We start from the raw sequence: 15,407 nt of genomic DNA, 5'->3' as shown, positions 1-15,407 counted from the left end.
GTGCTGTTCAGGTATACCCTGTAATTCAAGGATTGCGTCCATTTCAATTTTACTCTCATACCCACGGGATATGTGTGTATTTACACAATTGATACTTGATTGTTAAACTTTTAAAAAAAATAAACCACAGGACTTGACTTCTGACCATACAGTCAGGTTCACATTGGTTTGTGACAGACAATCTGGATTCCATAAATCGGCAGGTTTGGAATTCTAGAGGGCATCACTCAATTAATTTCAATAGGGATTTGGTCAGGACCCAATACAGAATGACGGTATATAGAGGGCTAGGATTAGACACGTTTTACTGTGCATTTGGTTAGTGTTTCTTTAAATAATAAAAGTACAAACATCTATGTATTTTCTGTACGTTTTGTGTCATTTACACTTGTACAGTCTATCATTGTATTTGGTATGACATAATGTCCATTTTATATTTCCTATGTTATGCTATTAAATATTACATTTTAAATGTGTATCATCAGAGGTACTGTTTAAGAGCAACTAACTAAGTACTGTTTACGGTGCTAAGACAACCTAATTACTCTGCTGTTAACTTGCTGTGCTCACCCTTACAGTTTTGAACCTAAAAATAAATGTCAATACAATAGCAAAACCGTGTCGATTACAAAATGTTACCGTTTAAGACCGATGCCAATTTATACTAGCTGTCAAATTTTCCTACTTTGTGTACTGCTCATGCCCAGACTGTTTTCCCCTTGCGCTGCGCATGACCAGATTTTGTTTCCCTTGCAGAAGGAGGACGCCCATTAATACCCAAGTCTTTGGATATGAAATATGTGTTTTGTAACTAATTCGTTTTATATTAAATACAGACAGCTGCTGTTAACAAACATTAAAGTGTACTACTGAGGGAGTTACATATTTTAAAATAAAAAATCAAAAGAAAAAAAAGCACTTATACACTGACTGCAAATTATTTGGTAGGAAAGCGTGTATATACTACCCAGCTCCTGGTCCAGGTCCTGGTACTTTCCCGCCTAGACTACTGCAACTCCCTCCTGGCTGGCCTCCCTGCGTCCGCCACCCGTCTGCTCCAGCTCATCCAGAACTCTGCTGCCCGCCTGGTGTTCTCTCTGCCTCGCTTCGCCCACGCTACTCCACTACTCCGCTCGCTCCACTGGCTCCCGATCACCGCTCGGATCCAGTTCAAGACTCTTGTACTAGCCTACAGATGCCTTGACCAGACTGCACCCAGCTACCTCCAGACCCTCATCTCTCCCTACACCCCCACTCGACCTCTCCGCTCCGCCTGCACTAGAAGACTAGCTCTACCTCCGCTACGCTCCCCTGCCTCCAGAGCCCGCTCCTTCTCCACCCTTGCTCCGCAGTGGTGGAATGACCTTCCTACAGATGTCAGGACTGCCCAGTCCCTGACCACATTCTGGCGCCTCCTCAAGACTCACCTCTTCAAAGAGCACCTGTAGAACTCCTCTGTTTGTATCCTGGGACACTATCACCCTTCATGTAAATGTGCTTTATTTTGCTCTTATCTGCCCCCTATTTTACTGCATTTAATCCTGTACTTCAGAATACTGTAATCTGCCAAGTGTTTAACCTGTAGTACTTTGTATTTAATCACATCCTGATGTAACTATCACTATTTAATCATATCCTGATGTAACTATCACTATTATCTGCTGTATTATTGAATTGTGGTTTGTCACACTTGTACTTTGCTTGAACAAAAGTTATTGTATTTCTTGCTCTTATTGTATTACTTGTATTGTAACACTTGAAATGTATTTGCTTACGATTGTAAGTCGCCCTGGATAAGGGCGTCTGCTAAGAAATAAATAATAATAATAATAATAATAATAATATACTGTTGCTACTGTATGTAATGTGTCCTTCAGATGAGACGTAAACTGAGGTCCTATTGTAAGTGACTCTGCAGCAGCAATTGTTGATGCATAATTCATCCCCTAGTCTCTGTAAGTCGCTTTGGATAAAAGCATCTGCTAAATGACTAATTAATAATAATAATAATAATAATAATAATAATAATAATAATAATAATAATAACTGAATAATAGCCATAGACATTATTTCAACTTACGGGGAGTTCCTGCATAAATTTGCAAAAATGGGGTGTGCAAATCAGAGTTCTATTATAATAAGATGTAAGAACATAAGAAAGTTTACAAACGAGAGGAAGCCATTCAGCCCATCTTGCTCGTTTGGTTGTTAGTAGCTTATTGATCCCAGAATCCCATCAAGCAGCTTCTTGAAGGATCCCAGGGTGTCAGCTTCAACAACATTACCGGGGAGTTGGTTCCAGAGCCTCAATTCTCTGTGTAAAAAAGTGCCTCCTATTTTCTGTTCTGAATGCCCCTTTATCTAATCTCCGTTTGTGACCCCTGGTCCTTGTTTCTTTTTTCAGGTCAAAAAAGTCCACTGGGTCGACATTGTCTATACCTTTTAGGATTTTGAATGTTTGAATCAGATCGCCATGTAGTCGTTTTTGTTCAAGACTGAATAGATTCAATTCTTTTAGCCTGTCTGCATACGACATGCCTTTTAAACCCAGGATAATTCTGGTTGCTCTTCTTTGCACTCTTTCTAGAGCAGCAATATCCTTTTTATAACGAGGTGACCAGAACTGAACACACTATTCTAGGTGAGGTCTTACTAATGCATTGTAAAGTTTCAACATTACTTCCCTTGATTTAAATTCAACACTTCTCACAATATATCCGTGCATCTTGTTTGCCTTTTTATAGCTTCCCCACATTGTCTAGATGAAGACATTTCTGAGTCAACATAAACTACTAGGTCTTTTTCATAGTTCCCTTCTTTAATTTCAGTATCCCCCATATGATATTTATAATGCACATTTTTATTACCTGCATGCAATACATCACACTTTCCTCTATTAAATGTCATTTGCCATGTGTCTGCCCAGTTCTGAATGCTGTCTAGATCATTTTGAATGACCTTTGCTGCTGCAACAGTGTTTGCCACTCCTCCTATTTTTGTATCGTCTGCAAATTTAACAAGTTTGCTTACTATACCAGAATCTAAATCATTAATGTAGATTAGGAATAGCAGAGGACCTAATACTGATCCCTGTGGTACACCACTGGTTACCTCGCTCCATTTTGAGGTTTCTCCTCTAATCAGTACTTTCTGTTTCCTACATGTTAACCACTCCCTAATCCATGTGCATGCATTTCCTTGAATCCCTACTGAGTTCAGTTTGAGAATTAATCTTTTATGCAGGACTTTGTCAAAAGCTTTCTGGAAATCTAAATAAACCATGTCGTATGCTTTGCAATTATCCATTGTCAATGTTGCATCCTCAAAAAAGTCAAGCAGGTTAGTTAGACACGATCTCCCTTTCCTAAAACCATGCTGACTGTCTCCCAGGATATTGTTACCACATAGGTAATTTTCCATTTTAGATTTTATTATAGTTTCCATAAGTTTACATATAATAGAAGTCAGGCTTATTGGTCTGTAGTTACCTGGTTCGTTTTTGTCTCCCTTTTTGTGGATCGGTATTACGTTTGCAATTTTCCAGTCTGTCGGTACAACCCGTGTCAAGAGACTGTTACATGATCTTGGTTAGCGGTTTGTAAATAACTTCTTTCATTTCTTTGAGTACTATTGGGAGGATCTCATCCGGCCCAGAGGATTTGTTTATTTTAAGAGCTCCTAGTCCCTTTAACACTTCTGCCTCTGTTATGCTAAAGTTATTTAAAATTCGATAGGAACAGGTCAACATGTGGGGCATGTTGTCCGTGTCCTCCTTTGTAAAAACCTGTGAAAAGTAATCATTTAATATATGTGCTATTTTTTTTCTTCATCTATGATTTTGCCATTTGTGTCTCTTAGACATTTAACCTCCTCTTTGAATGTTCTCTTGCTGTTATAATATTGGAAAAACATTTTGGAATTGGTTTTAGCCCCCTTAGCAATATTGATTTCTATCTCTCTCTTGGCCTTTCTAACTTCCTATTTGACGTATTTGCAGTTCCAAGTACTCTTTCTGTGTACTATGTTTTTGGTCCCTTTTAAACGCTCTGAAAAATGCCCTTTTTCGCTGAATATTTTTTTAAATTGATCTATTAAACCATTTTGGCCATTTTGTTTTAGATTTAGATTTGTCTACTTTTGGGATGTAATTGTTTTGCGCCTCTAGTACTGCATTTTTAAAAAACAGCCATCCTTTTTCTGTGGATGTTTTCTCTATTTTACTCCAATCTACTTCTGTTAGTCTCTGTTTCATACCTTCATTGTTTGCTTTTCTAAAAATGTACTAAAGCTGCCGACAATTGCAACACTTCCAATTGCATCAATTTGCTAAGGACTTTTGAAAGCACGTTTTAAACAGTCGCAATTGTTGCTGGCATTTCTCAGTCCACTTTTTCTCATGAGTTGCCAGTTGTGCTCAATGCATCCAAGTACCTAATTTTCACTAAAAGCAGGGTGTACTTACAAACCTTGAAAACAAATTTCCATTGCATTTCTGGTTTCCCCAAGGTGTTGGAAGCAATAGATTACACACATGTGCCACAAACCTCTCCAGCTCATTCTGAACATCTGTATAGGACCATGATCTATTTTGTGTTAATTGTCTAGGCGACTAAGTATTGAACAACTGTTTAAGTTAACTATGTAATATAGGGCTGTAACGAAAGGTACATTTTGACCTTTGAAGGTTTGGATCACATTACCGAACAAAGGTTGGAACCTTCCATGTTACTAATTTGCATAATATACTGGTGACGTAATTCACATGTAGTTTAAAAATACGTTATATAGAACAGTAATCATGTTTTTATAATTTAAATAAAATGCATGTTGTTTACGTACACATAATTGATGCTGCTTGCGACATATACAGTAAGCTTGCATTGCAGCCAATTAAAAGCACTGCAGCTGACTTGGGCAAAACAAAGTTTTATTTAACACCGTTCCATGCAGGTTATCGGTCAGTCACATTTTACTACTACTACTACTACTACTACTACTACTACTACTACTACTACTACTACTACTAATAATAATATGAACTTATGCTTGTCAAGTGATCTCGGATTTTTGTTGTGCCTCCATGATACATCAACAGTCTCTTGCACAGTTTGCATTCAATTTTTTTTTTGTTGTATGGACATTTAACAAAAAAACCCCAAACAGCAGAGGGTTTGAGTCATTTCTTTCAATACAGCTTACACTATACAATGCTTTGTTGTCGAGATGGCGAATGAAGGTTTAGACCTACCTTCGAATTCCTGGCTAGCGAACGAACCTTCAAACTCATGAACACAGCGCTAACGTAATATGATCTTTAACGTATAGTAGAATATATGGCTGTATTTTAATCATTTCACTGCTAGGGCTTTTAGAACCCTCAGTGCTGGAGGGTTTTCTTGAATTTGGGACAATCATTTCAAAGTCAAATTTCTCACAAGTCTCTAAAGGAAACATAGGAAAACTATATATTGTTTGTTTTTGTGGGCATATCTGGTCAACTGATTGAGATACCACCGGTTAAAAGGTACATCAGCACTACATGAAAAATAAAACATAAAACTATCCCACCTTGCTGTTCCAAATGTATTTGGTCATTGTATAATAATCCATATGCGGCCAAACATCTGCATAATGCCACAATGCTATGTCAAAACTCACTGTTCTCGAGCATCTCTTCTTAGCCAAAAAACATGACTTCTGCATGTACCCTCACATGCGCTCTGAAACGTACCAGTGCAGGCCCAATGAAGCGTTGTATAAGCTATATTACTTCAGTATGGAAACACACTAGTCTATGTGACAGTCATGGTCTGTCTAATGTTCCATAAGGAAAGAACTTGTACCTGCTTTTGTTTGATGTAATAGACATCTGTCCCACTGTACATGTTTTCTTCTCATGTTGTATTATTATGATTGTTGCATTCAATAAAAAAAAACAAAAAAAAAAAACACGTCTGTGCTGTGTAAATGGTTGCCGAGAAAAGAAAACCCAAGACGGAGCTGTTCTCATTTCCAGCTAATGAAGGGGCCTACCCACAATTATAGCAGCACTGTGTTGTTTCAATATACGTCCCCACAGTCTCAGATATAGCTCCAGCTGATTCGGAATGTTTGCAGAATGGACACGTATCAAATAAACTAGCTAATGAGATTCAGAACCGATGTATTTCCTTTCGGAATGAGGTCTTTGAAGATGAACCGACCTAAAAAAAAAACATTGCATTTTTTCATCCTTCGTATTTGGTTTTCATTTGCATTTCTTGACAACACATGCACAATCATCTACACACTGTTGAGTGGGAAAGTCAAATTCAGCCACAAATTCCATCTCCTTATCAGTTTCTGAACAATCTGATGTTGAAATATTGTCTGGCATTATTTCGGATGTTCCCTGTGTACAGTCACACTGTGTTGCTGAGGACAATTTGAATTTAAACTGTTAGTAAGTGCCTTTGTTCTCTATTTTCTGACCCCTCTGCACATACTGTATCAAAGGAAGCTGGAAAACTATATACATTCTGAAACTGTAGATTGTGAGGATTACAATGGTACTAGACTCAAACATGAGGTGAACTTTAACCCCTATTGCAATGCATAGAGTATAACAAGCCCAATTTTTATTTTCAAAATTAAGGATTACCACCTCACATTATAAGGCTTATTCTAAGTTGAAAACTTCAAATTGGCAAGATAACTGTAAAATATTGTGCTCATTTCAAAAAGTGCTTTACAAAAACTAGCACATTTTATACTTTTTCAAAGCTTTTCTTGCTCTAAAGGGCCAAATATTGATGTTAACCATACAAAAAACAATATGCAAAAATCAAAAAAACTTCATATTTACTCCCAATGTTGTGCCACAAAAGCTAGACACATAAACTGCAAATGTAGATGTCCACGTTCTGCAGGTTCTAAGGTTTACACGGATACCAAACATGTATATTTAGTATATTGGGTTCTTGCCTGTCACACCTCCCAAAACCCACTGTCACCGCTGGAAGGATATTTCCATGCCGTACCAGATGTAATTCAAGCCACTTGTGGTATAAGTGATGGGGAGATTAACTGAGGGACAGGCCAGATAGATATGCTGTGTCTTACTTCCAAATTCAAGCTTTGAATGACACAGTTCAAAGCACTCATCATGGCAGACCTGGGTTTGAGGGGCACTTCAAGTGGCTGTCTTTACGTATGCCTTTCTTTGCACCCGTTCTTTTCCTGCTTTTTCAGTTCTGGGACACTTGTTTCTTTCCATTTGTGGGCACGGGCATGTGGTCCCATTGTACACTGGTACATACTCCCTTGGCCTCCTGGGGCATGCAGGCTGTTCCTCAGACTCACTTTCTGGAGTTCTAACAGGCTCTTCCGTGGAAGAGGGGGAATCCTCTTCCTCAGTGGCATCACTGGGGGATGACAATATTAACAAAAATGTATAATAAAAAATGAGATGCATTTATTAGAACTAGTAGTGGGAATTAAATGAACAATCACACATTTATCTGACAGCCACAAAAATTCTGAAAATCACTAGGATAGTGTTGGCAAATATATAACAATTATTTCACAAATAAAAAGTAATATTAGAATGAGTGATATAGGGAATTAATTACATGTAGAGTAGTAAATATATTTGACAGAGCTACCAAAGCTCTGAAATGAACTGTGACAGTGTTGGCAAATATAAGAAAGTATCACACAAGTGGCACAAGCATCACACCAAAAATAAAATTAAAAAAAAGATTACAATTCTGAAAATAACTCTGACCTCTGAACACTCAAAAGGAGCTGTACAAAATACAAAAATGTAGATGTAAAAAAGATCTATTTATTAAATAATCAATCATTTTTTCAAAAAGTAATTTGATTCCTTCAGTGTTATAGCAATCTCGATCTGCTCAACTCACACCACGACACAGGGTGTGATGAATGATTAGCTACAGTTTCCAGACAGTAATTGAATTCCAGACAAAACAAAAAGGAGAAATATCTTATAGGTCAGTGTTTATAGCTGGAATGTTTGGTACACCATTCACATACTGTAAAGCCATAAATATTTGCAAGCCTTTTATTATGAGTTTTTCGCGTATGAAAAAAAAACACAACATTTTTGGCACGAATATCAAATTCCACTAACAATATATACTTCGTATATTGCAACAGGTCGCCAACATTTCTGGGGCATAATAGGTTTTATAGGTGTGTTTCACCAAATATTTTGGTCGCAAATATTTATGACTTTACAGTATTTCAAACACTAAACCCTCCCACACACGTCCTAAAATTTTTGAAGTGATTGGTCACTCACAGCTTGCATGGCAATGCCATTGACATACATCACATTCGGTACAGTTCTGAAAGTAACTGTTGAAAATTCTGGGTATCACTCTCCTTTGGGCAATGATCCTTCCATCCTCTCTCATTTGAAAACGCCACATTTCTCTGTTAGCAAGAACTGCCTTCATGATCAGAAAAAATAACTTGTGCTGAAAGGCAGCTTTTTACAAGGGTCTCAGCTCATAACACCTGCTTTCCATCAGTGCTACTAAGTGATTAAAGTGCACCTTATGGTTAGCACGGTTTAGTAAATACCATGTGCATACCATTCCCCTCATTAGTGCTATCTTTCCACATCATTTTTACACATTACAATGCATTAGGCATATTCAGCAGATGCTAATCAACCCAACACCTTATTTTTAAGGTGTGTGTGTGTGTTAACATGCGCCTTATGCGCCCCTTAATACTTCTAGTCCTGGAATATTCACCAACAATACTCTTACTTTTTTATATAATTATACATTTTAGTACTGTGAGTCCAACAAATGGTTGTGCACAAAGTCTTTCCATTCATTTGACCAGGTTTTACCGATAATAAAGGTACATTGGTTTGATCCTGTTGCCATCACAGAAAAGAAATACTAAAGAAACCAAAGGGTAATGTAATAGAATGTTTACTGCTATAGCGTCGCTTTAAAAGATCTATGTTTAGGAAAAAAAATAAAAAATAAGGAAGCGCTTAAAAATTCCTGGGCATGTTTTGAAAAGGCCCATTAAAACGTGATATGCTTACAAAGGCTTTCTATAGACTTTGTAATAGTGTAGGTCTCGGCTGCAATGCTCATTTCTAAACCTAACCTAGATATTCAAGCTTCATCACGAGGCCCAAAGTCCTTGTCTGCATTACCGGTTTCACCAGAACATTCATCAGTGCAGTCTAATATATTTACAATATTGATGCAATAAAGCAGACCGGTGCATGCACTCACCCTGTAGACTACTGTGAAGACACAATGCAAGGATTCCTACTACAACTCAGGGGGGTCACTGATCCAGATTAAGTAACTTTTAGTACATTCTGTAGCCTGCCAGTCATGGACTATCTACAGCAAACTAGAAAGAAACTGAACTGCATTCAAAATAAGTATGACAAGGCAAGTCACGCACCACAACCTCTAAATATATGTCTTCTTTCCTGGAAGAGAACATTACCATACTGAGCAATCTGTTTGTTAAAATTATTTTCCCTAGCTTTCTGCTTTGTTGTACGTATTCCTGCAGTATCTTTTTGAACATAATCGTGATTGTTTCGATATTTTTATTAATATATCACTGGTCATAAATCAGTTTTGACCAGTTATTTCACTTTCAAATCAGTTATGCATCAGGTCTTCTCATTATAAATGGCTTCTGATTTGACAGCATCGACTGCTTCAATCCAACCTGTTCAATAAGAAACATTCCATTTGTTCCCGACTCACAAAGTTCTGCATTTTGACTGGTTCATCTGCCCGTCGTCTTTGCCAGGATCCTACCTGCTTGCTCCGGCACAAGTGCACAGGGGCGTAATTATATTGAAAAACATATTGCAGGAACACACACACAACAAAGCAGGAGGCCAGGGAAAGTAACACTAAGTCTTTATCATTCTGTATTTTAGTCACTACTAGCCAATCAACACTCAATACTTTTATATCAGTTCTCCTTTGTCTGCTTTTCAAAACTAGGTTGCCATGTTTAAAAAATGTGGAGGACGACAGAGGAAAATATATCCCTTCCTTGAACAGTAGTATCTATTGAAGAATGAGTCATTTATGACTTTGTGTGCAATTATTTGTCATCAACTGTCTGACAGGTAATTAATTGAAACTAATTGCTGTATTCAATAGATGGGCCTAATAAATGATCCAGTTTGAACAGTTTTATAAACAGTGGTTTGTCTTTATTTGGAGATGCTGAACAGCTTACCAGCAATGTCAGTAATTTTGCTTTAAGCAGGTTGAACTGTCCAAGGAGTGAACTTTGAACCAGGATGTTGCTCATACTATATTATTTCACATTAAAATACAACACTGTGTTGATGTAATTTAAATGCAGTTCATGAAACCTTACACTGTATACCAAACTGGCTTCTGAAACCTAGCACAGATGGAAGCATGCCAGTTGCCATGCTAAAGTATTATCATAAGGAAATATAAAGTCCCATTACACCCTTTCTGCCATTTTAGTAGATTAAGCCAAGAAGTGTTGTAATAATAGAACATATTTTACTTTGCTGCCTGAAAGCTACACCTGCAGTTTACTCAGAAGTGCACACTGACTACATGCTGCCTGAAAGCAATAAAAACCGCAGAAATTATGGTTGAATGCCAAATGCTGAGCTGCTGGAAAATAGGCCTGTCACTACAAACTAGCAGAAACCAATATCTGAATTTCATACTGAGCATGTAGCACTTGGTAATGGAAACAAGCAGATGCTGCATACTGTTTTTCTACCTTACCAATATTAACACACTAATAGTTGGGTTGTTCATAGTTTCTGCATGATTTATTTATGGACATGCATTTGAAGACATTTAGAAATCTATTCCAGTAATTCTTACTGTAATGTATGAGCATAAGGAACAACAGTTTTTACAAATATGTTTTAATAATAAACCGTTTTTTTAAATAAGTACTGTAACCGAGCTGCTTCCACTCGGGTTCGTTGCCCCTTTAAAAACTGACCCAACACACACAGGAATGGATTTTTATGCGCTGACGCGCTATTTTAAATTCACAAAAATGAAACAAACACAAAACAAACACCTAGCTCTTTACGAGCACTAACTAAACTCTCCGGAACACCCTGACTATAAGTGGGACGGCTAAGCTGTTTCCCCACCAAACAGAGAACAACAAAACAAAACCTCACCGGTTTAAACTGCATCCACCTTTTTCTCGACTGCTCGGAAGCAGAGCACCTCTTCTGCCTCCTTCTACTCAGCAGCCTCGAACTAAGTAACTGTTCTTCTCTTATACCCTGCACCTGGTACTAATTTACAATTGCTGCCCAGATGCAGGGGATAATTAAACAATAAATCAATTAACAATTGCCCTGGGAGTGCATTTTCACATGTTTTTCTGCAGGGAGGAAATTAACCCCCTCCCTGCTGTCTTACAGTACATTTAAGGTTGTATTGTTCTTGAGTGAAATGTAATTATTTTATGTAAAGATATTTCACATAATTAATTACCGTTTCAATTATGCATGTACAGTTGAAGTAACTATCATGTTTTTGTTTGCAGTGCACCCGATATAGCGTACAGGAGGTTCTTCCAAAAGGATAATGAGTAGTAAGAAAGTTTTCCTTCTGCTTTGACTCTTAACTTCCCTTGAGATTTATCGCTTGTATTTTTTGTTCCACACTTTATGGTCACAGAGAAATGCCATCCCATCCTAAAACCAACGTTCTAGAAAGCCCTTTTCATTTTCTGTAACGAGGAAAATCAGAAAAAGTCAACACTCTCAATCTTGATAAATGTACACTGGGTTTGATTAACTGCTGTGTATGACCAGTGACATTGACCAGGTTTTCGCTGTGTGGCACTAATATGAAGCATGATTGTCGAGGTACTGACAGCAGGGAAGCGCAGCACACATGCCTGGGGACTTCGTCAACCCGCCAGCCTTTCCCACAGGGCTATTGAGTTACACTGTTAAAAGTGTTTCTGTTTTACAGCACTTGCCTGAAATGCGGCAAACCACATTAGCCAATCCAGTCGATAATGATAAGGTGATATAAGGCACGGCCTCCTCCTCAGATCCCCTGGCTTGCACTTGAACTCATATTCTTCCCATAAGGCACCCGGGTCACTGGGGTCGGCACTTAACGTTCCTTGGATGACAACTTCGGTACGTTCTTTAGTGATGCTGGTGAAGACACAAAACAACAGCTAAAATTCAGCTTGATTTCCTTTATAAGTGCATACTGAAGCATAGTCATGGTGATGGGGCCCCAAGTGCAAAACAAAACTAAGAGCATGGAATCTATAATAATTAAAAACAGAATCAAAAAGATAGGATACCTACTTTTTTGGGGCTTGCTGTTAGCATTATTCAGTTTCACCACTCTATTGAAAAACGTCAAGAATGTAAATTATTTAAATTCACCTACATTTTTTATAATTAAAGTTAAAAAAGGATACATTTAAAAAATGTTTACAGGTGCATATAGTAATTAATATGTGCATAACTAATTCTAAGTTTATGGTTTACTCTTCCTCAGCATCCCAACAAGCTAGTCAGTGGCGTCTAATTTATAATTGTGTGTTTAAATGCTCTTGTATTCCCTGGGTATGGAAATCTATCCGTATCACAGGGCTGAGCTCCGATTGACCCCAGGGTAAAAAAAAACCACCAAATGTGTCTATGTGACACATTCACATATGGACGGAATGTACACCTTTATCACAGTGCCAGTACTTTGCATAGTTCCACTGTAAATACCTCACCCAGGCTTATGCATTAGAAACCTTACAGCCCTGCACATAGGATTAACACAGCCCTTGGCATCTCCCTAGCAGACAGACTGTCTGATATTCCCCTGCAAAAATATTATAGACAGATCTGTGACTTCTTTAAATAGAACACCAGAATTAAGCAGCTCTGAAATCTTTTTCTCTTTTGGCATGTAACCGCAAGAAGGTTTCCAGGGCCTTCAACCTAGCCAACAACTGTGAAATGGATAAATGATGGGTCATGCTTAACTGCCCGGTAGTAAAATAACACACAGTAAATCTGAGATATCAGACTCATAATAAAAAATGTTTTCTGCTGTGCGAATTGAAATCTGTCAAATTCCACATAAATCATGCATTCAATATAAGCAGCATTTTTCTTTCTTTATTGGCGATAGACTAAATGGGAGGAAATACAAAAAACATCAATAACGTGCTTTATTGAATTTCTTTTGGCAGGTTTCACATATCGCCTTAAAGAGAGACATATTACATTTTTTGTAATTCCCCAAAGTGAAAAGTAATAGCAACTGGTCAGTCGCAAGACTAATTCCTAAGAATTGTAACTCCAGATGAGTTCACCTGACATCAATGAGGTGCCAGTTCTAATGGCTCCGGTTTAACTTCCTGTTTACTTTAACTCAGTATCCATGCCCAAGATTCCTGTTTATTAAGGGGAATTGGAATTGTTCATCTTAACCATTTGGCTTTTGAGAAGAGTGTATTCAATCAAAGCATAGCTCTGCCGTATGACATACCAGGCACTATTACAGAATAGTGAGTCATGCTTAGAGCATTGACAAATTGTTAGTAAAACTGAATGAATAACCAAGAGCACGATACCTTCCAAACGCTCCATATGTGTTGACTATTCTTAAGGGATTGAAGGACGTGTTCATGATTTGCTGGGAGCTCACCAGGTTCAGCACTACAGGCATGCTGAGGCAGACTATCAGGAGACCCACAGAGATGTTTGCCACTCGACGGATTTGCATGCCTTGAAAAATAAATAAAAACATTTTCTGATGGTTACATCACATTGATATCAGAGGCTACTATACAGTATCTATAAGAATATAAGAACATTTAGGAATGAAAATAGTCCATTCGGCCCATCTGTGCTTGTCCAGTCCTAGTATAGTGGCTGATTGGGTCTTTAAGGATGCCAGTGACTCAGCATCAACAATATGACTAGGTAACCCCTTTCCATACCCTCACAACTAAACTGTCCTCTGTCTATTTCCAATTAATTTCCAGCTGTGTCCTCTGGTCTGGTTTTTGTGCTGTGCTTGCAGTATTGGTTCAGGTTAACTGTGCCAAGAACTTTTAAGATTTTAAAAGACTTAAATCCTGCTAAATCTTCATAGGTATAACATATAATTGAGAGAAACACGGCAAGTTTATCAGTGAAGCGTGAGAACTGCCAGACTCTCTATACAGCAAGGATAGTTTACGTGTTTTCAGGGTATCGGCGCAAAAGGGTTTGCACTGCCTGTTAATTAAAACAATAACTAAACACAGAATTACAATTTAAAACTAAAGGGCAGTACGGCTCAATACCTGCATGGAGCAGGGCTCACAAATAATTAACAACAATAAAACCAATACAGCCCATCTCCAGCACTACTCTAAAACCCCAATGCCTTTAAAATACTAGTTTAAAAACACACACGACAGAATGGAGACCAAAAGCGCAGGCAGACAGTGCCGAGAAAAGGTTTGTGAACCCCTTAGGATTTTCACATATTTCACATATTTCAAACCTAAAATGTTATTAGATCTTAATCTAAGTCCTAATAATAGATAAAGATTACCTGATTAAACAAATCACACAAAAACACAATACTTTTTCAACATTTATTTATCCACAAATGACTCAACATTCAATATCCATGTGTGAAAAAGTATGTGAACCTTTAGATTCAATAACTTGTGGCACCCCCTTGAGCAGCAATGACTTCAACTAAGCATTTCCTGTAACTGTTGGTCAGTCTCTCACATCGGTTTTGAGGAATTTTGGCCCATTCCTCCTTACAGAACTGCTTCAACTCGGTGACATTTGAGGGCTTCCTTGCATGGACAGCTCGCTTCAGGTCCTGCCACAACATTTCGATGGGGTTTAGGTCCGGATTTTGACTAGGCCATTCTAAAACGCGGAATTTCTTTTTCTGCAGCCTTTTGTGGATCTTTCGTAGATCTGCTTGTGTGTTTAGGATCATTGTCTTGCTGCATGACCCACTTTCGGTTCAGCTTCAGCTCACGGACGGATGGCCTGACATTCTCCTCTAGAATCTTCTGATACAATGCAGAATTCACGGTTGTGTCAATGATGGCAAGCCAGGGCCAGGTCCTGAGGCAGCAAAGCAGCCCCAAACCATGACACTCCCAACACCATGCTTGACGGTTGGGATGAGGTTCTTCTGTTCGAACGCAGTGTTTGGTTTTCGCCAAACATAACGTTTCTCATTGAGGCCAAAAAGTTCTACCTTTGACTCGTCTGTCCAGAGAACATTGTTCCAGAAGTCTTGTGGATCATCTATGTGCTCTTTGGCGAACTTCAGACGGGCAGCAATGTTCTTTTTAGAGAGCAGTTGTTTCCTTCTGGCTATTCTTCCATGAACACCATTCTT

General features: G+C 38.2%; 1 protein-coding gene across 2 annotated transcripts in view; it reads right to left on the bottom strand.

The window, feature by feature from the left end:
- lmf1 (lipase maturation factor 1) overlaps positions 1 to 15,407 on the bottom strand; it is a 241,375-nt gene that overhangs the window by 17,266 nt on the left and 208,702 nt on the right. For both annotated transcript variants that reach the window (XM_034052850.3, XM_034052849.3), the window contains exons 8-9: positions 13,621 to 13,774; positions 12,007 to 12,190 (exon numbers count right to left, since the gene is read on the bottom strand). In XM_034052850.3, the coding sequence (XP_033908741.1) occupies positions 12,007 to 12,190; positions 13,621 to 13,774 (338 nt within the window). The remainder of the gene's footprint in view (positions 1 to 12,006; positions 12,191 to 13,620; positions 13,775 to 15,407) is intronic.

This window comes from Acipenser ruthenus, chromosome 22 (assembly GCF_902713425.1).
Source record: "Acipenser ruthenus chromosome 22, fAciRut3.2 maternal haplotype, whole genome shotgun sequence".
In the NCBI taxonomy this organism is placed as follows: Eukaryota; Metazoa; Chordata; class Actinopteri; order Acipenseriformes; family Acipenseridae; genus Acipenser; species Acipenser ruthenus.
The sequence above is the reverse complement of the archived record's forward strand: the minus strand, read 5'-3'. Positions and strand labels throughout refer to the sequence as shown.